Source organism: Trichomycterus rosablanca, chromosome 6 (genome assembly GCF_030014385.1).
Source record: "Trichomycterus rosablanca isolate fTriRos1 chromosome 6, fTriRos1.hap1, whole genome shotgun sequence".
Taxonomy (NCBI): domain Eukaryota; kingdom Metazoa; phylum Chordata; class Actinopteri; order Siluriformes; family Trichomycteridae; genus Trichomycterus; species Trichomycterus rosablanca.
The window spans coordinates 28,417,564-28,443,677 of NC_085993.1; the positions used below are offsets into that span (position 1 = coordinate 28,417,564).

Consider the following 26,114-nt stretch of genomic DNA (forward strand, 5'->3'; position numbering starts at 1 on the left):
GGACCACCACAGAGCAGGTACTATTTGGGTGGTGGATCATTCTCAGCACTGCAGTGACACTGACGTGGTGGTGTGTTAGTGTGTGTTGTACTGGTATAAGTGGATCAGACACAGCAGCGCTGCTGAAGTTTTTAAATATGTCCACTCACTGTCCATTCTATTAGACACTCCTACCTAGTTGGTCTACCCTGTAGATGTAAAGTCAGAGACGATAGCTCATCTATTGCTACTGTTTGAGTTGGTCATCTTCTAGACCTTCATCAGTGGTCACAGGACACTGCCCACGGAGCGCTGTTGGCAGGATATTTTTGGTTGGTGGACTATTCTCAGTCCAGCAGTGACAGTGAGGTGTTTAAAAACTCCATCAGTGCTGCTGTCTTATCCACTCATACCAGCACAACACACACTAACACACCACCACCATGTCAGTGTCACTGCAGTGCTGAGAATGATCCACCACCCAAATAATACCTGCTCTGTAGTGGTCCTGTGGGGGTCCTGACCATTGAAGAACAGGGTGAAAGGAGGTCAAAAAAGGTATATAGAGAAACAAATAGACTACAGTCAGCAACTGTAGAACTACAAAGAGCTTCTATATGGTAAGTGGAGCTGATAAAATGGACAGTGTGTAAAAACAAGGAGGTGGTTTTAATGTTATGGCTGATCGGTGTATGTACCATCACAGATGTTGGCTGTGTGTGTGTGTTATCAGTTCACATAGAGCAGAATGTATCTCCGGGTAACAGCTAATGTAAAGCTGCACTAGTTCCTGTTGTGAATGAACCAATAATGATGACGATACCCCGGCTGTGTGTGTGTGCTGTATGATCATTGGTGCAGATCTAGCATTGTGTGCTTTGATTGGTTCAGCTCTCGTTACCCATGTGTACTGGCTGTTACTCTGTAGTAGCCTGCACAGAATCATGGCACAGTTAAACGTATTAAAGATCTTAGCATTTGTATTGACGTTATCGTTAATTGCACATTGCGCTGATGAGATTTTGGTCGGCTGTGGCGGGTTTGTGAAATCAGATGTTGAGATCGATTATTCACTGGTCGAGGTGAGTGATTATTTGACACAGTAAGCAGCCGGTTAGCTAGTGTGTTAGCTTGCTGTAGAGATACTATCAGTTCCGGGCTGATCTGTACAGTTGATGGGATTTCTTCATCTTCTCTCCATGGTTCCATATAATCAAACTAATTACTTCTTTGTATCTGTTTTATATGCAAACTGTCAGCTTAGCATGTGGATAGTAATAGGTAATCAAGCAGTGTTAAATCAAACTATGCATTCACATTATTTATCTAGCAATATATAATCCAGACTAATTAGATTTTTACTCAGTGTTAGTATTATAAGATTAAACCTCTTTGATGATGTATGGTCTCATTGCCCCATATAGGGTTTTCATTGGTTCATTTTCAGTAATCATTAGTATCCTGATCAGGGTTGCACTAGGTCTAGACCAGGGGGTTATAATCTTATTCACAGAGAACCAGTGTGGGGAAGGGTTTTAATCCCAACCAATCACAAGCACTGCTTCCACCTGTTTAATTGGTTAGTCTTGTTCTGTAAACACCTGAACAGTTCTATCAGGTAAAAACAGACTACTTTGGTCTAGAGTTTACCCTAAAAACACTGTCATAACATAAGTCAAGGGCATTTTATAGTAGCCAATCCATACTAGGGGTGGGCGATAAAGTGCTTGGAAATCGCAGCCACAGGCCCAGAATCATTGCCTCTGTTAGCTACTTAAAAGACTCTGTCTCTGCCAGCTTCTTTTTTTTTTTTTTTTTTTTTTAACTAATCCTGCTAAATGTTGTACTGGGTGCAGTGTAACTCAGAAACACACGTTGTCAGTCAACTGCAAGGCATCACACACTTACCTTTTCACTCATTCACACCCTGGGCATTTTTTAAAGATACCCATTCACATTTTGCATGTTTTTGGGAGGTGAAAAAAAATCTGAGTATACACAGAGAATATACCACACTTCCTGCAGACACTGACAGACATAAAAGATAAGAATAAAACCCAGGTCCTTGGGAATAGTGTTGTTGTGCAGCAGCTATAAAGCTTTAACAGGCATTTAAAAAGCCTAAACCTTTTAGTTTCTCCAATGTAAATGTAATTTTTGACAATAATTGTTCCTGTAAATAGCACAGCTCTAAATAAGTACTAAATAACATTTCGAACATACATGTTGTGTGTTCTTAATAATACTTGTTTTTTGACAAGGTGTTTGGATTTGTCCAAAACAAGATAGGGACCTTAGATAAATGCAGAAAATGAAAAGAAACAGTAGGTATGGATCAGGTCTCAATTTATATTAGATTATACTTAGGGCTGTCGCAGTGAAAAAATTTCCCCTTGCAGTATTCAGCCTGTCTCAATACCGCGGTATGCGGTAATATCGCAAATTTTTTTGTTTTTGAAAATTACTTAATTTATCTGGATTTTAGAGCTATATAAACAAGCTTTATTGTTAGGCCACGATTCGGTATATTATTGCTTTATAATGACAAAGATGAGACAGCTTTAAGACCAATGAAATGCGTGTTTATTGTTAAATACAGAACAGAGCAGGGATGCGCGTCTTTTCTCTATTAAAAAAAGGTTTAAATTAAGCTTCTAGCCTGGGCTAGATATACAGTGTGAAACGAAAAAAAAGTGTTTAGGCTAAATATTTTAAATGCACATCTAATCAAAATATGGTAAAAAAAAAAAAATAGAATAAAGTCTGTAAGGGTTTAAACCTGCGTTATCATGCGCACTAGAAGAACCAACATGTTCACCTGATGTGGTTTAGAGAGGATCTGAGTGGGGTAGCGATGTTCCCCTCGGCACTAAAACTCTCTCTGATGGTGCTCGTTACAGTAATACACGTGTACTGTACCTGCATGCGACTTTAGAAAGCAGAGGAAAACTAGCCTGGTTATTAATGCACCACTATTAACCTTCTATTTAGTAGCTATAATTAACATAACAATATATACTACATTTTAAGTTAATATTCGTTTCAATACATTTTTATTCAATGAAAACCCAGCTAACAATTTTTGGTTCCCAGAACGTTCCGGGAACGTTAGTTTTTGGTTCCCAGAACGTTCTGGGAACGGATCATTTTGGTTGCCCTTTGGTTCCCCAGGAAAGTTTTCTTTACGGAAATAGAACGTTCCCGTTTGGTTGTGCATTATAGTTGTGGGAACGTTCCCCTAACGTTCCCGTAACCTTAAAATTATTGAAACCTTAAGGGAACCTTGTACTAACCTTTAAATTATTGAAACCTTAAGGGAACCTTGTACTAACCTTTAAATTATTGAAACCTTAAGGGAACCTTGTACTAACCTTTAAATTATTGAAAACTTTAGACAACCTTGCAATAACACTCCGGTAACACCGGCAGACCGTGTCGGCTCTGACTCTTTTTGAATGACTGCCCAGAATCGGGCCAAATACACTGGCCCAAATCCGGATGCCAGATCTCCGCCGACTCTCCCATAACTGGGCCGGAATAGCCCCCGAAACAATACGATACCATTTATTTACCGTTTTCTTCTCCTTTCACATCCTCAGATAAAATAGTAGATTTATGCTACAGATTAACTACAGATTGTGCAGCAGAAAGTATTTTATTAAGATAATTGCAGCAAGTAGTGTAATAATAATCATCAGAATATTATAAATAAGACCAATTACAAAAGCAAACCAAAATGACAGCTATATAAATACTATATGTAGAAAATAACATATTGCACACACACACATACAGTATATATATATATATTAGGGCTGTCAAACGATTAAAATTTTTAATCGCGATTAATCTCAGAATTTCATATAGTTAATCGCGATTAATCGCATTAAAAAAAATATGTGTAAATGTTATAGAAAACAAGGATTTTTATGTGAAATGTTACAATTAAAATGGTGAACACATTTTATGCTAAATGTACTGATGTTAAAAACTGCTGGGACAAGAGAAAACTGTAAGGGAGTTTTATTCCCTCACATACTAGGCAGTAAATGTCAGATTGTAGTTTAGAATTTCTCCATCAGCAAACATTGTAGATCAGTGGTGCTTTAGGTGGGATAAGGCGTAGTTATTGTAACAGACTTTTCTGTGGTTGTATTGTGACAATGGTTTGATGGCCGTTTCTACACGAAGTGAGTGTGTTTTGACCCTTTGGGGCTTCCATAGTGCATGGACTAACGTGCTTGACTCAGCTTTCCGGTATTTGGTACCTTAACAGAATAAGTTAATAAAAGTGTTCTGCTCCCGACAACTTGTGAATACAGCGTGTATTTATTTCTTTATAAGTGCATCACTACAACGCTCGGTTACATTATGTTTTTTAATGTCGGACTTGCCACCGTTTTTCATTTGCGGTTTGTTAACATAATGTAACCGAGCGTTGTAGTTCTACCAGTCAAGTCTCAACATTAACTAGAATTTGCGTTAACGGCACTATTATTTTTAATCGCGTTAAATTGAAATCGCGTTAATGCGTTATTATCGCGTTAACTTCGACAGCCCTAATATATATATATATATATATATATATATATATATATATATATATATATATACAGTGTATCACGAAAGTGAGTACACCCCTCACATTTCTGCAAATATTTCATTATATCTTTTCATGGGGCAACACTATAGACATGAAACTTGGATATAACTTAGAGTAGTCAGTGTACAACTTGTATAGCAGTGTAGATTTACTGTCTTCTGAAAATAACTCAACACACAGCCATTAATGTCTAAATGGCTGGCAACATAAGTGAGTACACCCCACAGTGAACATGTCCAAATTGTGCCCAAAGTGTCAATATTTTGTGTGACCACCATTATTATCACTGCCTTAACCCTCCTGGGCATGGAATTCACCAGAGCTGCACAGGTTGCTACTGGAATCCTCTTCCACTCCTCCGTGATGACATCACGGAGCTAGTGGATGTTAGACACCTTAAACTCCTCCACCTTATACTTGAGGATGCGCCACAGGTGCTCAATTGGGTTTAGTCCATCACCTTTACCTTCAGCTTCCTCAGCAAGGCAGTTGTCATCTTGGAGGTTGTGTTTGGGGTCGTTATCCTGTTGGAAAACTGCCATGAGGCCCTGTTTTTGAAGGAAGGGGATCATGCTCTGTTTCAGAATGTCACAGTACATGTTGGAATTCATGTTTCCCTCAATGAACTGCAGCTCCCCAGTGACAGCAACACTCATGCAGCCCAAGACCATGATGCTACCACCACCATGCTAGACTGTAGGTAAGATACAGTTGTCTTGGTACTTCTCACCAGGGCGCCGCCACACATGCTGGACACCATCTGAGCCAAACAAGTTTATCTTGGTCTCGTCAGACCACAGGGCATTCCAGTAATCCATGTTCTTGGACTGCTTGTCTTCAGCAAACTGTTTGCTGGCTTTCTTGTGCGTCAGCTTCCTTCTGGGATGACGACCATGCAGACCGAGTTGATGCAGTGTGCGGCGTATGGTCTGAGCACTGACAGGCTGACCTCCCACGTCTTCAACCTCTGCAGCAATGCTGGCAGCACTCATGTGTCTATTTTTTAAAGCCAACCTCTGGATATGACGCCGAACACGTGGACTCAACTTCTTTGGTCGACCCTGGCGAAGCCTGTTCCGAGTGGAACCTGTCCTGGAAAACCGCTGTATGACCTTGGCCACCATGCTGTAGCTCAGTTTCAGGGTGTTAGCAATCTTCTTATAGCCCAGGCCATCTTTGTGGAGAGCAACAATTCTATTTCTCACATCCTCAGAGAGTTCTTTGCCATGAGGTGCCATGTTGAATATCCAGTGGCCAGTATGAGAGAATTGTACCCAAAACACCAAATTTAACAGCCCTGCTCCCCATTTACACCTGGGACCTTGACACATGACACCAGGGAGGGACAACGACACATTTGGGCACAATTTGGACATGTTCACTGTGGGGTGTACTCACTTATGTTGCCAGCTATTTAGACATTAATGGCTGTGTGTTGAGTTATTTTCAGAAGACAGTAAATCTACACTGCTATACAAGCTGTACACTGACTACTCCAAGTTATATCCAAGTTTCATGTCTATAGTGTTGTCCCATGAAAAGATATAATGAAATATTTGCAGAAATGTGAGGGGTGTACTCACTTTCGTGATACACTGTATATATATATATATATATACAGTATATATATATATATATATATATATATATATATATATATATAAACAATATAAAGAAGTACTGTTTGTTTGTTCGTTTATCAGGATTTTAACCTCATAACACAAGATTCATCAGTTCACAAGGTTAAATCGAACACAGTCATGAACAAGTTAGTGTCTCCAATTCACCTCACTTGCATATCTTTGGACTGTGGGAGGGAGCCGGAGCACCCGGATGAAACCTACGCGGACATGGGGAGAACATGCAAACAACACAGAAATGACCCAGACCACCCCACCTGGGGATCGAACCCAGAACCTTCTTGCTGGATCTTGTGACCTTGGCTGATGATCTACACCGGCTGTTAGATGCTGCAGAGTAGTGTTTATAGTTTTTACTCATGTATGAGAGGTGAAATAAGCAAATGTGGCTCAGTGATGGTAGTGGACACTTGAATATCTACAAAAAATACAAGGGACAATCTTTGGGTTATAAAATTATATACGATCAGCCATAACATTAAAACCACCTCCTTGTATGTATACTCTTTTTCTATCAGCTCCACTAACCATATAGTTTACTAACCATTTACTGACTTTCCCTATGGGATTAATAAAGTTATCTATCTATAGGTGCACTTTGTAGCTCTACAGTTCCACTGTCGCTTTTTATGCTTATCTATGCTGAAAACACATTGAGCCGTGTCAATTCGAAATGTAAAAATTCAATTAATCACCACATAGATACGTTAAAAGCGCTTCATTAAACTTCCCTGACGCATTGTGCAATGTCAGTTTTAACAAAGTATTATGAATGTAGAAAATCAATTAAACACCACATACATGAGTTTAAAGCGTTTCTTTAAACTTTTCTGTAAATCTTTTCTGTTAATGTTATCCACAGTATTCAATGAACTTTATTATATTCGATAATTTAGCAGCTGTTGTCTAATGCTAGAAACTGTTAGCCTTTTAGCTAACGTTACCTGAAGTGTTTCAGTTCAGACCACCAGTTAACCTAAAACTCACTAGATAACATTACCTAACAGTTTCCATTTCCAAATTACTCTCTATCTTTATCCAGAACTCATTAATAGACTTTCTGCTTACATTTTACTAAGTAAAAAGTTGTTAAGATTAAACGTTTATTTACCTCATACGAACGAACGATTCCTCATTTTCAACGGCTCGCGTCGCACTGTTGCCATGGTGACGCTGTTCAACATGGGCCAGATGATTGTGCTAGCTGGGTTAACTTAGAAACCTTCCGGGAACGTTACTGGAACGATACTTTATACACATAAGAAATAAAACCTTATACAAGCTTTAACTAATGTTCTCAGTTAGTTCTCATAAAACCATGAGAGAACGTTAGGTTTCATAGTTTTATAGTTGGTACTTGTAAGTAAAGGTTGATCTACATGGACCGTCTCAAGCAAAAGGCTGTTTTTTTTTTTTTTGTTCCTACTAAAAAACTTTAAAGATCGTAAGAAAACCTTCCGGGAACGTTACTGGAACGTTACTTTAAACACATAAGAAAGAAAACCTTAAGGCAACTTTTAGATAACGTTCTCTGTTAGTTTTCATAAAACCATGAGAGAACGTTAGGTTTCATAGTTCCCGGAACGTTCCGGGAACAGCGCTGATTTTTTAACGAAAATAGAACGTTACCATAACGTTATGGGATGGTTCCCTAAAAATAACCATAGGGGAACCAAAAGCTAACGTTACGGGAACGTTCTGTGTTAGCTGGGAAAATACATTTAAATCATTCCAGCAAGCCAGCAAGAGAATATTTGCAAGCTGCAATGCCATATTAACCGTCATTAAGTGTTTTAGTACGCCAAGGCTGTTTAAATATAGTTTAAATTACAAGTATTTATTGAGTGTGAACTCAATTTAATCATTAATAAGCTTGCCTATAATTCCTGTTGCCATTGTTTACATCTTAAAACACAAAGCCTGACACTCAGCAGCAACGCATGCGAACATGTTGCGGGAAAATGTCGCTCTTAGCTCATTTTCATTATGAATTTATTTAACATTTATTACGCCCGAAGGTAACATCGGCGGTGTTGCGGTTGCTTGGCATGCCCTGCGGTTGGCTGGTCTATACCGCGATATTTCAAAATTGCGGTTAGCGCGACAGCCCTAATTATACTACACATACTCCTTTATTTAGCATTCTTTGCAGACTGACTAGGTAAAAAACACTTTAATCCGCCTCTGCTAAAACATGCATGCTGCTAAAACATAGAAAAAATACAAATGCTACAGACATGATTCTCTATCATGATTCATGCTAATTTTTTACTCGGTTAATTTGACTTTTAGTCGAAATTAAATAGTAAAAGTTGTTTGTGTTGTATGTTTATGCTGTGTCATATTTAAGCAACAGGTTTGGGTGCATTATTTTTTGATTGCTTAGTTACAAACTTTATATCCACATGGAGATGGTACATTTTCTCCTGTTGGTGTAGGCCTGTCACAGTGAATGCATTTTAGCTAAGAATTAACTATCCTCAAAGCTGATCATTGTATTGGGTAATTTGTTTGAGATTTTTTTTTTATTCACGTTTTGTAAATTTGTTACCTTGTTAAAAATTATATAACAGTGGTTATATGAGCATTGGTACTTTAAACCTGGAATCTCTATTTATATTAATTTAATAAAATTCAGATAAATTACTTAAACAATGTTTTGGTAATATATGTCTAACATATTATTCCTTGGAATTCTTTCACAATTTTTGGATTGTTTGTTATACCAATAACTATCACATAACTTAGCTTGAAATTTTTCCCTTTTTCCACCAGATTAAGCTGTACACTAAACAAGGCTCCCTGAAGTACCAGACGGACTGTGCCCCCATCAATGGCTATTTTATGATCCCGCTTTATGACAAGGTACAGTACTACAAACGGTTGGGTTGTTGCTAATATTATGCTGTTTCATATTTATAGAATGTTTATGAACTGCATGCGTCAGTTTAACTTTTTATGTGGGTAAATTACAGCACTTAATGGAGATTAACATTTGTAGCCAATTAAAGCTGCATTAAAACTGTGTGGACAAATGAATAAATCAGGCATCATGAAAGATTCCCTGGTTTTACTGACTTTGTTTCTGGGCTGTTTAATTTCTACTAGCCACATGAAGTAATGACATGCTATGCCAATAGCCAGTTGTTTTCAGTTGTTAACCAAAGGAAAAATGCTTTTGTTGGATATTATCTTAGATGGTACATGCTGAAATTGGATTACTTACTCTGTATGGCCAAATATTTGTGGACATTCCATCTAATTACTCAGTTTATGCATTTTGGGCACACCAGTTGCTAACAGATAATAAATTATTAACTTTGTGGCAATAAATTAGGGAAGTTTTTTAGTTCCAGCATGACCATGTGCCTGTGCATATATTGAGGTCCATACAAACATGGTTTGATTTTATTTTTTTATTTTTTAGTTTGTTGTGGAGTAATAGTGCTGATAGTTTAGCTTTATGCTACTGTATTATTTTAACCATAAGTGAAGTAATAACAATAAAAGTAAAATGGTTTTAATACATTTGTTTATGTTTTACAGGGTGACTTTGTCCTCAAAATAGAACCACCTCAGGGATGGAGCTTTGGTAAGAATATTTTTATTTTTCTGGTAACAGCTGTAATGATTGCTGTAGTTTAATCGTAATTCCATTGCTTTGTTTATAGCAGACCATTATTTCTTTAAAAAAGATTAAAGAAATAATTAAAGAGGAAATATGTATATAAAATGCGTTGAATACATTTTGTTTATAAGAATGTCAACAGGGTATAGTTCTGACCTGATTTTGGTAAAATATATAAGTTTTTCTTTTCTTATCAAAAACAACTTCAGTAAAATAGTAGATTGTTCAGTTTTTCTTTAGTAAAATAGTAGATTGTTCAGTTTTTCTTTAGTAAAATAGTAGATTGTTCAGTTTAAGATATACCATAAAGACATTTTTGTTAACCTTTTTACCCAACTTTTTTCAAACTTCCAGTATTTTTTTTTCATGCTTTAATCTACTCTTGACTTCTTTCACAGAGCCAATCACTGTGGACCTTCATGTAGATGGTCTTACTGATGTCTGCACCAAGGAGCAGGACATTAACTTTTTCTTCACTGGATTTTCTGTGATAGGAAAGGTAGGAAACACATACTCGAGTGCTGTTCTGATAACTGTATCCAGGTACAGCCAGATTAAACATTGTTCCTTTTCCTCAGGTGCTAAGTAAAGGTCATGAGGAAGGTCCAGCAGGAGTTGAGGTCAGCCTCAGGAATGCCGAAAAGGATGAAACATTTCAGACTGTGTTTACACAGCCAGCAGGACAGTACGTTTATTTCACTTTCATGCCATTTCTATGGTATCTGCACAGTGTGTAATCTGTGTAAATAAATTTGGTCCAGTTAAATAGATCTGACATGCTGATTTTCCTGGTTTACAGGTACACTTTTACAAAAGTACTTCCTGGAAATTATGACATCAGGGCAGTTCATGCATCGTGGACCCTGGAGAAGGTAAACTATAGCAACTTGTAACACAAGTTCATAGCTTGGCTAAAAATTAGTCTTTATTTGGGTTAATTGAGCATAATGACTATTGCAGAAACCATACATCCTACTACTAATGAAACAGATTTTGTTACAATAAATGTTTATTTAAAATGTGATGCTTTGTTATTTACCATTAATTATTGACTACACTATGGTGCTAGTATGGCTCTCAGAATGACTGTACTGTATATATAATATGTAATATGTTATTTATATTAGTTTCAGTGATCTTGCTGACTGCAATTATTTGTCTAATTTCATAAGTGTTGATGCACAGACAAACACTAGGTTAGATTTGCAGTGCAATCTCTGTTTAATCATAATGTAATCATTTTTGCTCTTTTGAATGATCCTTTTGTTTTAAAGTTATTGTATCGTTTATCAGCTAATATTAATATTTCAAAGCATGCTTTTGGCATTGGGGTGTAAATATGGACATATATTAAATTTGTTACAGTGTCAAAGTAACATTGTTACAAAACCAAATTCACACCGGATGCGTCAGTAAAGGAGTGTGAGGCAAATCAAGTGTCGCATAGAAAAATAGTCAATCCGCACTGTATGTAGCTGTGTTGCCTCTATGCAACTGACAGCAAGCCCAAAAACAAATAATCTTTGTTTCCCTATGTTGGAGCAACATGAGGATCATAATGTACAAACAGATTTTATTTTAAATATAATTCATAGCGTATAGAAAGTAAAGTTGTGTTTTGGTTTTTTTTTGTTTGTTTTTTTCCATTTAAAATAAAGATCACAATCGTGGTTGTTCAATACCCTGTGCAGTTCACAATAAAAGGAATGCAAGCACAGTTTTGGAAGCACAGTTTTTGCAGGCTGTTGACTGGGTTTTTGACTTAAAAGTCAGCTTGTTCTGTATCTGGCAGTACAGAACAATGGAGCCTGGCGTGCTTCTCCGTACGCAATACAGCTTTTTGTGGGAACCCAACACTGGCATGTGATAAGCAGCCACAACTTGTGTAGAAGGGAGTGTGTGGTGATCCACCTCTTCTTGATTATATAAGAGGTTGTACAATCAGCAGTTAAACATATTTAAAATAAAAGCTTAATTGTAGGAATAGTATGTGTATCTGGTCATAAGCCATAAGTTCACATTTTGATTAGTCCCAGGACTCTACAGGCCTATCCAAATTCATTCTGGAGTATTCCAGTTGACCCTGTCTGTGGTTCTTTATCAAAAGTGCCATGTGTTGTGGAGTCCAGCCTAGAAATCCTAGGGTTTTAAGTGATCATCTTAAAACACATTTGTCCCAGCCTTTATCAGGTCACCCTGTAGGTCTTGCAGTAACACTGGGGGCTTTCTTCACTGTCCTGTTGAGATTGCTAAGACCTTTCCCAAAAAATCTAATATGTAAGAACAAGATTAGATGAGTATATAGTAATGACCACAGTACACATGTAGAGATGACAAGGTAAGAAGAATTTGGAGTGCTCTCTTCATTTTTGCTCCAGAACTCTATATCTGTGAATATATAAACAGGAGAATAAATTAGTTGTTTGTACCTTCAGCCGTTTTTCATGAACTTACAATAAATACAGGCTAAATGTCTAAACCAGTCAGTCGATAGTCCACATATTCAGGATTTGGTAGTCCAAGATTTGCTAAATAAATCACATAAACGCTTTACGTAAGTATAAAAAGAACCTATGAGTATTTTCCTAAAAGCTATATTCTGTATGTTTGGACCATAAGGACCTGTATTACAGATATCAGTTTAACTGAAATGAGGGCTTTCTGCTGTTTTAACAGAGCTCAACCTCTGTGGTGGTATCGAATGCGAATGCTCCAGCTGTAGCTCCGCTGGTGGTTAAAGGCTATGACGTCTCTGGTGAGGTGCAGAGTGATGGTGAACCTATGAAGGAGGTTAACTTTCTTCTCTACTCCGCTACCATTCCAGGAGAGGTAAACACGTAGTTTGGTGATTTGCTCATTTGTACAGTGATCATTTTCCAGTGTTGTTAATGCACTGTTTAAAACCATTGCTGTGTTTTAAAGCTAAATAGTGTCGAAGTCTGCTTCTCTTTTCTCTAGGAAATTAGTGGATGTAGTACAGCTCCTATAGATGGAGCCATGTTGGGTGACTCGTCATTGGTGTATCTATGTAGTGCACAGTCCCGTGAGGATGGCATCTTCTCTTTTCCCTCTCTGCCCAGTGGAAAATACACCGTGGTAAGACCATCTTTCTATTTAGTATTTGTTGTTAACATACAGACCAGTCATGTATGACATTTACTAAGGCGTTTAACTGAGGCTTTTTAAAATCCCAGGTTCCGTATTACAGAGGAGAAAGAATCACTTTTGACGTTGCTCCATCCCGGCTAGATTTTCAAGTCGAGCACAATAGTTTGAAGTTAGAGGTAAGGCTACTATTATTACTTATTTTTATTAGTTTTTCTTATTTGGATTACTTTGAAGTGTGGTGTTGGTTGCTATTAGCAGCAGTATTTAAACATCATGTTTTACCACAGCTTTATCCTGGTCAGGGTTGCAGTGGGTCAGTTTTCCCTAGAATCACTGGGCCCAATGTAGTAACGCACCCTGGACAGGATGCCTATCGATCATGGGGGCTCAGCCTACCCCCCCCCACTTAGACACAGCTGTCTGGATGTAGATGCCTGACCGGTCAATGGGTGGTAGCGTAGTGCGCTAGAATAATTTACGGCTGCATCCAAGTGGGGGTCTAATCAGTCTAACACAGTTTAAAAGTACATTTACTTCAGTTACATTTATTTTGTTGTCAAAGATGCTTTATGCTGATCTGGAGTTTTACAATGATTTGAAATTGGTCATGCACAATTTTTTGACCTCTACAGCAGTGAGAATGTCAAGTAAATATAAAACTATGTTCATATTTGTTGCACTAAAACACAGGTCTAGGTTTTTAATTTTATGACATCATCCAGTCAGCATAGCACAGTTTGGCTTGCCAATCTTTGCCCTCTCTTCCTTGCAAAAGTACCGTAAATCTGTTAAATTGTGAGGGTATCTCCTGTGCACAGCCCTTAACAGGTCACCCCACAGATTGTCAATTGGATTCAGGTCTGGGCTCTGGCTGGACCATTCCAAAACTTAATGCAGAATGCAGAAGATGTGGATGTGGGCTTTCTAACAGAGGCTTGATGTTTTGGTGCCAAAATTGACTGATTATTAGAAGTGTTTATAATTTCTTTCCACTTTGTCAAAAAACCCTGCTCCAGCCGCATAAAAACAGAGGCAAAGCATAATGCTGCCACCATCATGCTTCACTGTGGGTATGGTGTTCTTTTTGTTATATGCAATGTTGTTTTTGCACCAAACATATCTTTTGGAATTCTGACCAAGAAGTTTAACATTGGTTGCATTTCCCCACATGCTTTTGGCAGACGTGATTTAGGTTTTTGCAAAATGTAGCTAGGCTTGAGTTTCATTGTGATTGGTTTATTCTGAACATAGCCACATCCCTAATCATAAAAGGGTGTAGTGATTTCAGTTTGTTTTTTAATTGAGTTTTACAGAATATGGGTCACATTTAAGGTAACAATTTGAAATTATTTATGTTGGTCTCATTTTTGTTTATGTCACAAAAACCATTTTAACATGGGTGTGTAGATTTTTTTTTTGTATCCACTGTATACATGTATATGGATGGGCATGTGGATGGATGGATGGGTAACGTTTGTTCCTTAAATAAATGTTTTTTTTAATTAATGTGTTGCCTTTTTACTCAGGTTACCTTTGTGTAATATTTTGTTTAATGACCTAAACATTTTATGGGTAGGAAAAAATCATAGCTGTCAGGAAGGGGCAATCATTCTTCAATACAGAGGCACTTTGTGCTGCTTTGAGGGTATCAGTTACATTTGGGGTTGATGTTCATGTTTCATTCTTGGTAATACTAATTTAACCTTTTCCTCCCTGTGTAGCCAATTTTCAGAGTGATGGGTTTCTCTGTAATGGGTCGCGTGTTGAACAGCCCTAATGGCGAGGGAGTGGCAGAGGCCATCGTCACTCTTAATAACCAGATTAAAGGTATTTACAATATACACATACATACCCAAACCCCTCTGTCTAGATAAAACATCACAGGAACCTGAACCTATAGCGAATATTGACTGTCTAGTTTGTTCATTTTCACTTCGAAAAAAAATCTGATGCAATATTATTAAAAAGATTTAAGATGCACTTGTAAATGTAATTTTGCTAAGTTTAGCTGTAGGGCTTTGGAGAAGTGTTTACCTTGTATTCTGTGTTACTGTCTGCAGTCACAACTAAAGAAGACGGTTCATTCCGACTGGAGAACATGACCACTGGCACCTACACCATCAACACCCAGAAGGAGCTCATGTTTTTTGAACCAGTTACAGTAAAGATCGCACCCAGCACCCCTCAGCTCCCGGATATTATCACAGCAGGGTGAGTGCTAATTGTGGTCATGTCAAGTTTACCAGGGGTGTGTAATAGTAAACTTCTCAATTTTACACTACATGGCCAAAAATATGTAGCCGTTGGACATATTCCAAAACAATAGGCATTAATATGACTTTGCCACTTCTTGCTGTTATAACAGTCTTTACTTTTTTGGTAAGGATAATTAATGTGTTTGTTGGTATATGTGCCCATTCAGTTAAAAGGGAGTTTGGGAGGTCAGGCATGAATGATAAATCAATTAACTACTGTAGTTTTAACTAATCTCAATGATGGGGCGGTAGGTGGCTCAGTGGGTAGCACTGTCACCTCACAGCACCAAGGTCCTGGGTTTGATCCCCAGGTGGAGCGATCCTTTCTGTGTGGAGTTTGCATGTTCTCCCCGTCACTGCACGGGTTTCCTTTTGGGAGCTCCAGTTTCCTCCCACAGTCCAAAAGACATGCAAGTGGGGTGAATTATACAAAACTCTCCATGACTGTGTTTGACATTAAAGACTTGAAGGGACAGTGGTACTTGAAGGGACAGTGGTAGCCTAGTGGGTAGAGCTTTGGGCTATCAACCAGAAGATTGGCGGTTCAAATCCAGGCTCTGCTATGCAGCCACTGTTGGGTCCTTGAGCAAGGCCCTTAACCCTGTCTGCTCCAGGGGCGCCGTAAGGTGGCTGACCCTGCACTCTGACCCCAGCTCCCAAAACAAGCTGGGATATGCGAAGAAAGAATTTCATTGTACTGTACAACTGTATATGTATATATGACAAATAAAGTATATCTTCTTCTTCTTCTTCTTCTTTTTCTTGAACTGATGAGTCTTGTGTAGCCAGTAACTACCTGTTCTGTCATGAATGTAACCAAAGTGTGTCAAATATGACGTTAAAACCCTTATTTATAAATAAAATTCCAAAGGTGTTCAGTAGGGTTGAGTTTAGGGCTCTGTGCAGGTTGGATTTCATCCATTTGTTAAACCATGTCTTTATGGACCTTGTCTTGTGCACAGGTTTAGGGACATGCTGGAACAGCTTTCAGAATGGCCCTTGCTAAACTGTTGGCCTATATTTGTACACTTTAGCAATAGTTGTGGTTGAAACGCAGTAAAAGTATCTAGTCCAGTCCACATACTTTTTGCTATAGAGCGAATATTAAAAGTTCCCTGGTTGATATTTACATTTTCAGCATTTAGCAGACGCCTTTATCCAAAGTGACTTACACAATGAGCAATTTAGGGTTAAGGCTCTTGCTCAGGGACCCAACAGTGGCAACTTGGTGGTGGCGGGGCTTGAACCGGCAACCTTCTGTTTACTAGTCAAGTACCTTAACCACTGAGCTATCACTGCCCTATCTGGTTCTGCAGATCAGAGAATTTAGTCTGTATGCATTTAGTCTCCAATGTAAAGACAAAAAGCTGCCACTGTGAATGGTGAGGGTGCAAACATGCTTGTTGCTTATTTTTTCAGGTTCAGCATATGTGGTCAGATCTTCCTTGCCCGTCTCCCAGAAGGCATAAAGCACCTAGGCCGCTACAAAGTTACGCTTTCCAGCCAAGAACGCAGCCAGGGTGTGTTGCGTGCGATTGAGAGTGACCACCAGGGAGCGTTCTGTTTTCAAGCCAAACCAGGAGACTATAGTATTCAGGTATTAACGGTTTGTTCATATAAACAATACAATTTCAGAAATTCATGCTGTTGTGTCAAAAGTATTTTTGCATTAGAAAATTTTACACGTTTTAATATGAACTAGGGCCAGACTGTTAATTTTTTTTCCCCAGCAATACAGATAATGAGATAATCTGTGAAGTCTTGATTTTTTTTTTTTTTTTTTTTTTAACAAAAATAGGCAGATAATGACAATTTTGCATAAAAAGTGTAGTACTGATGGTACTGCATGTTTAGCCATTTACATAAATCGCAAAGACATTTCATTTAATAAACATAAAAATATGTTTTAGCTGTCTCAAGAGGCTGAAAGGTCAGTTCAGGTCAGTTTTTGCTGTGTACATTTTCAGATAAAAAGCATAGACAAAGTAAGTTGGGTGAAAACATCAGCAGATGATAGTTCACAGATATGGGTGTTTCTTTGTTTTAGCAGTATTTTAGCAGACTTCATGCAAAGCAAACAGTGAGAAATGCAGACTTAAACTTGGTTCACACTAGAAGGGGACAAAGCTGCAGACAGCCATTCATTTTCTATGTAGAGATGCAACATGATTCAAGAAACACATCATTTAGAAATTTATTTTGGGACATTATTGAACATCATGGTCACAGAACCTGCTTGAAGAAAGCATGCTGCCCAGGGCAGTGGGCTTCTGAGCAAGGCCTTTAACCCTTAAATGCTTGCATTGTATTTTGTCATAACTGTTGCTTTGAATAATTATGTCTGCTATTCAGTTTTTTTACACAGTTATTGTAAAAGTTTAATAAAATCTTTAAAGTTTACATACCCTCATCAAACCAAATCGCACCTACTGATGTTTATGTAATCTATATAATATCTATGTGTGTATAATGAGTGTTCAGTAATCACCGACTTAAAGCAGATTTGCCAGTTATCCCCAATTCTAGCCGATGTTTTCAGCCCTAAGTAGAAGCCTAAAAGCTGTTAGTAAAAATCTTGTGGAACTTTTACCACCATGTTTAAGAGGTTTTACTGCCATATCAGCTATATGCACATACATGTTGAAACAAAACAATGTTCCTCCTGCACCAGGATGCAACAAAGAACACATGTGCAAACAATATACACAGTGCAGATAAAAACAGGGTAATAAATACAAGGATCTACTATAAATACAAGATAAATTTTTTGCCATAAAAATGAAGGGGGCTAAACAAAAAGACAAGACTGGTGATTGGCCTGTACATGCTACTGTGTACAGAGTAAATGTAATCAAAAGGACATTGTTTTGCTGAAAACCCTGTTACACGTTGTTTTACACTTTACATTTGCAGCTACATTACAGCATTTAGCAGATATTATTATCGTAGCTGACTACTGTGACTGAAAAAAATGCAAGCAGTTAAGGATTAGGAGCTTTGGCAGTGGCAAAGCCTGAACCAGTAATATTCCAATCAGTTGTCTAGTCAACTTCTAAGCTACCACTGTCCTTACCTTAGACGAAACAGACTAAGGTTAATTTTTATACTATTTTTTTCCTTATGTTTTATGGATTTAGGTGACCTTACCAGAAGCAGAGATCAAGGCTGGACTTGCTTTGCAGCCTCAATCACTTGATATCTCCTTGGTTGATCGCCCAATCAGTGACCTGCTATTTACACAATTCATCGCATCTGTCTCTGGCACTGTCTCATGTCTGGGTAAGTCATGTGTGTAGCTTGTGTGTGTAAAAAACGTTTTAAGGTTGACATTTTGGACATGGCCGTAAGATGCAATCTGATTAAGAAAATAAAGTAAATTAAAAAAAAAAAAGTGCTTGAATAATTTTACAAAATTGTTAGATAAATTGCAATTTGCTAGAGGTTACAATGTTAGTTAAAAGGTAAGAATACTTAGGTATTGGTATTGACAGTGCATCTGAACATCTGTACTAAATCCTTTAAAGAATAAAAACTTTACTGTGCACATTAACATGCTGGTCACGGTAATTTAGTAAATTTATTACATTACATAGTAAATACATGTGAAAACTAATGTATGGTTGGTAGCAATAGGGAGCAAACTATCTACATCAAAACTATGTAGCTTAATCTTATTTTATTAACTAACCTTGATTGTTTCTGCTCTTTGCATTTCCATTTTGCATTTAAATCCCAGCTCTGCCATGCACTCACTGTTGGGCCCTTAACCCTGAGCAAGGCCCTTAACCCTGTCTGCTCCAGGGGCACCATACGGTGGCTGCCCTCTGACCCCAAACACGCAGGGAAATGTGGAAAAATAATTAATAATGTAATGTACATGTGTATATATTTGGGCTTTGCATTTATCATTGCAGAGGTTCACAGTTGGCATCTCAACTCAACTGTCAGATTTAAACATACAACTTTAGTGTCTAGGATTGTGCGGTGTTGATTTCAAATGTTCCAAGTCTAAAACTCACCATATTTAATCTGACAGCTTTTTAAAAAATTCTTTACAAGGTCCTGAGAGATGTAATTAACAGCATTTTTTTCTCTCTCTGCTGTTTACTTATACCACTACATTATCATTTGCAGGGCTGATGGCTGTTATTATATGGTTTATAAATGTATTTTTATTGAATTGAATCCCTCAGCTGCATGTGGGGATCTGACAGTAACTCTTCAGCCTGTAAGCAGACAGGGAGAAAGACAAAACGTCCTGCTTTCTGGCAGCAGTGAAATCCTCAGCTTCACCTTTAATAATGTCCTGCCTGGAAAATACAAAGGTAAGAGGAAGTCTAATTAAATCAGTGTCTTTACAAGAGAAACACAGAACAGGCCACTGTGCAGGCCAATAAAGATCCTTCACACCAAACCTGTCAAACTATGTTGTTCCAGAAACAGTTCTGTACAATTAATGTGGGTAAATATTGTCACTGATGTTGGGGATTAAAAGGTATGTTATTCTGTCCGGCCATTCTTCCATCCTTGTTAATAAAACATTTACATCTCCCTTTAATGCATAGAACCTAGAAATAAGTTCTATGTATAAAAAGACTTATTTGACATCTAATCTATTAAATAGTGGGAACACAACAGCAAAATGTGTCCTGATGTGGGCCCAGCAATCGATTTGTGCCTTAAGAAATGTCTTAAACCAAGGCATTTAGCTAACACTGCATTATGTACGGTTTAAAGCAAATTCAGCACTTCAAAGTAGGTACATTACACTATCAGTCGAAGACGACAGTAGTAGTAAGAATGACTCGAGGTCCTACATCAGGACCAGGCAACTTGCCATATGGGGGAGGCAATCACTTCTGTTTTCTATCATGAAAATGTTGATAGAATGTAAGATGGACAGATGAACGGACAGACTGCTTATCCTCAAGGGAAAATCTGTGTGCTTCAGTAACAAACATCAGTAACAATATGTACTTGCATTAAATACATCCACTCACACATATTTAGACATTTACAACGTGAAAAAACAGTGTGCAAAAAAAGCAATACAACATAAAACAAATTGATGATGTGTGGTACAATTGGCTATTTTAATGCTGTGACGCCGTGGACGGAAGGCCACGTTGATTAAAGCTATTGTGAAGTCGGACAGCAGGTGGCAGCAAAAAGACCTCCAATAGCGCTTCTTAGAGCATCTTGGTGAAATCGGTTTGTGGCTGAAGGTGCTACTGGATATTGCTCCATTAAGAGGTTGAGCAGAAGTGTTCAGAATGTCCACTTATTGTCAGTCCATTAAGGTCATATGTTTGTTTGCTGAAGCAGAGGCTTAATTGGGTTATGATGCAGGAATGTGATCCAAAATAGAAAAGCAATTCTACACCTAAGAGCGCATTTTTATGAGAAGCTGCAAAACACGCGAACCAAATTGGCACTTCGCTTGAGCCGAAGTGTGCCACAACACGAATATGCATTTGTGTGAAATAACCGTCAAATCCTCTCTAAAAGCATTCACATACATCTGTGTTTAGCTGGATTTTCCTCACTGTTTCACTTTTAAACTTGTGTTATAGCTTGGGGTGCTGAGAAATTGTGAGAATCAGCTTTTCAGAGAGTCTAAAACACATTGTTAAAAAAAAAAAAAAAAGCTTAACGTGGTTTAATGTATTAAATAAGTCAGTCACAAATACAGTAAGTTACGTTAAGCTTTATGTTAAGCATTGTTCGTACTGCCTGCATCGCTTTTACAACGTCATATCAAACAGTTCATCTCATTGGAGGTGCTTTGAAAAGGTCGGCGGCAAACTGGGTCAAACTTCAATCAGGTTAACACCGCCTCCACACTCCATAGGAAACAACAGTCAGCACAAAAGCGGTTTTGCCACTTTTCATGTGAATTTGCCCTAAATGGCTGAATACCAAAAAAATTTTGGAATGGCTTGGTCACATTCCTGTCTGAAACTTAATAAAGATACCACGTGCAGACAATGTGTAAAAACCTAGCACTGTGTCTGATTTCAAGCTGTTCTGCTTGGCAGTTGCATGCTAAAGGTAATAAAACTTTTACTTGAGGGGCTCATCTGAAATTAGCAGCAATCAGAAAAGGGCATTTACTTTTCCAAAGCACAGTTTCTGACTGCATTGTGTCAGTTTTTGTGAATTTGAGAGCAATCATAATCAAAGTGTTGTCTGTATCAGTGGCTATCAGTCATGAGGAGTGGTGCTGGAAGCAAAAGTCAGTGGAGGTGGAAGTGCTGGACTCCAATGTGGAAGGAGTAGAGTTCAGACAGACTGGCTACATGCTGCGCTGCTCTCTGTCCCATGCCATCACTCTGGTGAGAGCAAGACACTTTACAGTTTGCATTTGTTATGAATAATTAGTGATACAATCTGTTTGACTATCCTTTTTTACTCCTGATGGTGAAAAGTATGTTGTTGTTTTTTCAGGAATTCTTCCAAGATGGCAGCAAACCTGAGAACGTTGGAGTTTACAATCTCTCGAAGGGAGTCAATCGCTTCTGCCTGTCTAAACCAGGTCTCTTTGGATTGTTTACGTCAGCTGTTTTTAATGATTCTTTTTGTTGTAAGTATAAATGCTGACATTGTTGCACTGTTCTTTGAAGGTGTGTACAAAGTGACTCCACGCTCCTGCCATCAGTTTGAACAGGATTACTACACTTACAGCACGTACGTATACATTGCGAATAAGACTTTCTTTATTAAAGGATGTGTATTGTACATCTTTATATTTTATTTTTATGAAGACTAATATTAGTGCTTATATTATGGATACATAATTACTGCTAAACCATTAGTGTCACTAAACGTTTACCCAATTTTTATTTTTTTATGTTTTTCAGGTCTGCCCCCAGTATTTTAACCCTTACTGCTGTCAGGCATCACATGACCGGCCTTATTACCACAGACAAAATGCTGGACGTCACAGTTACCATCAAGTGAGTAAGGGCTACATATAATTCAAAACTTAGCTATAAATCAATTAAGAGGGATGTTCCATGATATAACATCCATCTTTCGATCTCAGGTCCTCCATCGAGAGTGAGCCAGCACTGGTTCTTGGACCCTTGCAGTCAGCCGAGGAGCAGCGGCGTGAGCAGCAGCTGCTGGAGATTGCAGCTCGCAGGAAAGAAAGGGAGGAGAAAGGAGGAGATGATAAAGGCCCACCAGTTGAGGAGAAACCAGAAGAGCTTCATGAACCGTTCCACTACGAGTTCTCTTACTGGGCACGGTAAGCTGGCGCAACGGTGCGGTTAGGATAGTGGGTGCCACACAGCAACATAGATTTTAATGACCTGGCTTCTGTCCTTGGTCTGCGATGGATTTTTGCCCTGAAAAGGTTCCTAATGCATGTAATGATTTAAAAATATAGTTAAGTGAAACTTCTTGCTGACAGACAACAAATGAAAGCCAAAGATCTGATACAGATATTTATATATGTGGATGTTTCACAGACAGATATTCTACTAAACTAGTTGTTAAAGCTGAATTTCATCTGACTTACAATCTGTTTTCTTTTAGGGCTGGTGAAAAGATTATAGTCACTCCTTCCTCCAAAGAGCTTCTGTTTTACCCATCAGAAGTAGAAGCCACCATTACAGGAGGTTAGATTTTAGGCTCTCGTTGTTTATGTCCGTTTTTTATATTCATACTTATTTCAATGAATTGCTAAATGCTCCTTAGTGATTACTTTGTGATAGATGCTCTTAAACATTTAAGAAATTGGCAACTGCTTATTTTTACCTATTTTTATATCAGTAAAATTTAATTACAATTCTTTTATGTTTGCAATCATCATAAACTGGCCTTTTACTGTAAATGAAATAACTGTACATGATTAATTTCATGTGTAAGTATGTAATTAGAGCTGACTCTGATACTTTGCTTTGACAGAGAGCTGTCCAGGACAGATGGTGGAGATCAAGGGTCGAGCCGGGCTCTTTCTGCAGGGCCAAGTGACTCCGGAATTGGAGGGTGTGGAGATCTCAATTAAGCAGAACGATGCCACAGAACCTTTTCTCACTGTCCTCACTGATGAAAGTGGAATGTACAGGTATGAAGAGCAAGAAATGTATTTAAAATTCAAATGCACTTTTGCTTCATTCATCTCTCAGCTGAAAGAAGTGTCAAACTTTCAGGCAGTATATTTTTAACAGCTTATTCTTATTCATGGGTGAAAAAACTGGATTATTAGCATGCATAGTGATTGTGTCCAACTAAGGGCAAAAAATGTATGTACATCATTGGTTGTTAGCTTGTTTGTAGTAAGAAAAGTAATAGGTAATAGAATCGCTGGCCACTTCTTTACACCAGTCAACAATGGGTTCTATGGTGCGCATGGAGAGTCACACTATACCATATGTGAATCTCCACTGCCTATACAAGTGTCTCAAACAGACGGCAGAGTTTGCCGCTGTATTGGCAATGAGAAGAAACCTCATTCGACCTAACCTCTCGCAGACACAATTAGTTGTGGCTGTTAGGCAGTTGTAGCCTAGTGGTTAAGGTACTGGACTAGTAATCGAAAGGTCGCTGGTTCAAGCAAGGCCCTTAACCCTCAATTGCTTATACAATATACTGTCACAGTACTGTAAGTTGCTTTGGAATAAAGCGTCTGCTTAATGCCGAAAATGTAAATGTAAGTGCCCAACCTATAGTATATTGCCAAAAGTATGTGCATACCACTCCAAACTATCGAGTTCAGGTGTTTTAGTTACACCCAAACAAACAGATGTATAAAATGAAATAAAACATATGCTTCCAACATTGTAACAGTGGATCAGGGAGGCCCTACATCCCCACAGTCTTACTTTAAAATCTTGTAATATGCCTTCCAAGAGGATTTGTGAATGTTATAGCTGCAAGAACGATAATTGCCCATGGTTTTGGAATGGAGTGTTTAACAAGCTTGTGGTCATGTGCCACATACTTTTGGCCATACAGTGTATTATGTTTCCTAACCCATTTTCAATTCCTGTCTTGAAAGTAAATTGTTAAGCATTAAAATAATTGTAAAAGATCATTTTCAAGAAAAAAGCATTTTTGTGTTGCATTATTTCAATTTAAGAGAAAAATAATGATTAAAAGTTGTCTGCATGAGATCAGTTTATGACTCTTGATGTTTTTCTGCACAGTGTGGGACCTCTGCACAGTGACTTGAAGTATGATATTAGTGCCAGCAAAGAGGGATTTGTTCTAACTCCGGTTGAGGGCAAACCAGAAGATTTTAAGGCCTTTGCCCTGGCAGGCGTCACTTTTGAGGTAATGCATGCACATATCAAAACACGGAGCACAATCTTGGAGTTGTTTCAAGGAGCTGGCATACGGTTTCTTTGCAACCCTGTTAATGGATGGCTGCACCGTGTTTATCACCAGTGCACCAGATCTGACTTTTATGTTACAACACAGACTGCCATTTGTATGCTAAAATGTGCCAAACTATTCACAGTTAGCTGTGTGAACTGGACCGGAACCTGTTGGTCGAAAAGGGCTGACAGTCTACCTAAAATTCCAAGTACATTTAGTACAGTCTACATATTTTATAATGTGCTGCTCTTGAATCTGGGTGACCAGATCTTACAGTTCTCTAAACACTGAAGTATAGCCTGTAGATTTTAAAATGTTTGTCCTGGTTACTTTGTGACTTCCAGGACGAATTGGCAGTGAACTTTTATAGCAGTTTTGATAAGATGGTGTTGGGAGGGTTCACCACTTTTTATTTTCACTTCTTTGCTGGAGTCTCAGAGCCTGAAAATGGTAGTTTGCTAGTTGCTGAGACCTTTTTAATCACATGTTTAAGTGATGAGCAGTTTTTACAGGACTTTAATGAAGCCTGGGTGTGTTTGATCTAATTATACTCAAGTATCAATTAAATCAAAGGTGTCAATACTTGTACAGCACTATACAACATTTGTTCCTGCTCTCATGCATCTTTTACATCTTTTCTTCTCAGATCAAGTCAGAGGATGGCCAACCTCTCTCTGGAGTGCTTCTCTCTCTAAGTGGTGGAAACTTCCGCTCTAATCTGCTCACACAGGACACAGGCCTGCTCACCTTCAATAACCTGGTAAAGACTGATCTGTTACAATCAGACAACCGATCTACAGTTTAAATTGGACACATACATGAGCTTTTAATGACATCCCATTCCAAATCCGTAGACATTAATTTGAGGTCCCCCCTCCCCCACCCCAACTGCAGTGTGGTGATATCTGACCTCACAAATGCTCTTTTGGATAAATAAGCAGATACTGATGTTGGACAAGGTTTGTAAAAGCAGAAAGGCTAGGTGTTAAATTTTATACACATGTGGCGATAGGAGTTAATGAAATACCTAAATTTACTAATGATTAGATGTATCCCAATACTTTTTTCCAGATAGTGTAGTTCAAACAGTTTATAAGATAAAACATTGTAACAGAGCTAAACATGCTCCTGTCCCAATCTTTTAAAACATATAATCAAATGAACCAAACCGCAATCCTAACCAAGATAACGCAGTTAATGAAAATGTAAAAACATTGCCCTTAATGCACAAGATTACAGTCGATTACATCATTACATCGATAAACAGTAGAGGAACTCTGTAGTAGTCTTGTTTTAACCAATCCTTACTAGGTCCTTCCTAGTCGCTTTTTTATACCCAAAAAATAATGATCATTCTTAACATTTTACAATGTTCTTAGTCTTAAATTGCGCCTGCCCAACTTTTATGAAAGAGACTTTTTAAAAAGTGTTTATTTTCATAAAAACATGAAATGTCTTTGTAAATTTACTTGTATTTAAACAAAACCAGTGCAAAGTCCTTTTTTGCATTTTGCATACTGGCCTTAAAATTTTGAATTAAAATTTTTTTTTTTAGAATGTAGATTTCTTCCAGAGTG

At 38.1% G+C, this 26,114-nt stretch overlaps 1 protein-coding gene across 1 annotated transcript in view; it reads left to right on the forward strand.

Moving 5' to 3' along the window:
• Positions 1-26,114, forward strand: part of nomo (nodal modulator) — a 31,785-nt gene that overhangs the window by 543 nt on the left and 5,128 nt on the right. Inside the window, exons 2-24 of the mRNA XM_062998095.1 lie at positions 908-1,061; positions 8,998-9,087; positions 9,769-9,814; positions 10,249-10,349; positions 10,429-10,535; positions 10,650-10,722; positions 12,527-12,679; positions 12,809-12,946; positions 13,045-13,134; positions 14,680-14,785; positions 15,019-15,169; positions 16,633-16,810; positions 18,351-18,492; positions 19,407-19,538; positions 21,412-21,548; positions 21,661-21,748; positions 21,837-21,900; positions 22,074-22,169; positions 22,259-22,462; positions 22,753-22,835; positions 23,125-23,284; positions 24,366-24,492; positions 25,184-25,297. Coding sequence (XP_062854165.1) covers positions 908-1,061; positions 8,998-9,087; positions 9,769-9,814; positions 10,249-10,349; positions 10,429-10,535; positions 10,650-10,722; positions 12,527-12,679; positions 12,809-12,946; positions 13,045-13,134; positions 14,680-14,785; positions 15,019-15,169; positions 16,633-16,810; positions 18,351-18,492; positions 19,407-19,538; positions 21,412-21,548; positions 21,661-21,748; positions 21,837-21,900; positions 22,074-22,169; positions 22,259-22,462; positions 22,753-22,835; positions 23,125-23,284; positions 24,366-24,492; positions 25,184-25,297 — 2,734 coding nt within the window. The remainder of the gene's footprint in view (positions 1-907; positions 1,062-8,997; positions 9,088-9,768; positions 9,815-10,248; positions 10,350-10,428; positions 10,536-10,649; positions 10,723-12,526; positions 12,680-12,808; positions 12,947-13,044; positions 13,135-14,679; positions 14,786-15,018; positions 15,170-16,632; positions 16,811-18,350; positions 18,493-19,406; positions 19,539-21,411; positions 21,549-21,660; positions 21,749-21,836; positions 21,901-22,073; positions 22,170-22,258; positions 22,463-22,752; positions 22,836-23,124; positions 23,285-24,365; positions 24,493-25,183; positions 25,298-26,114) is intronic.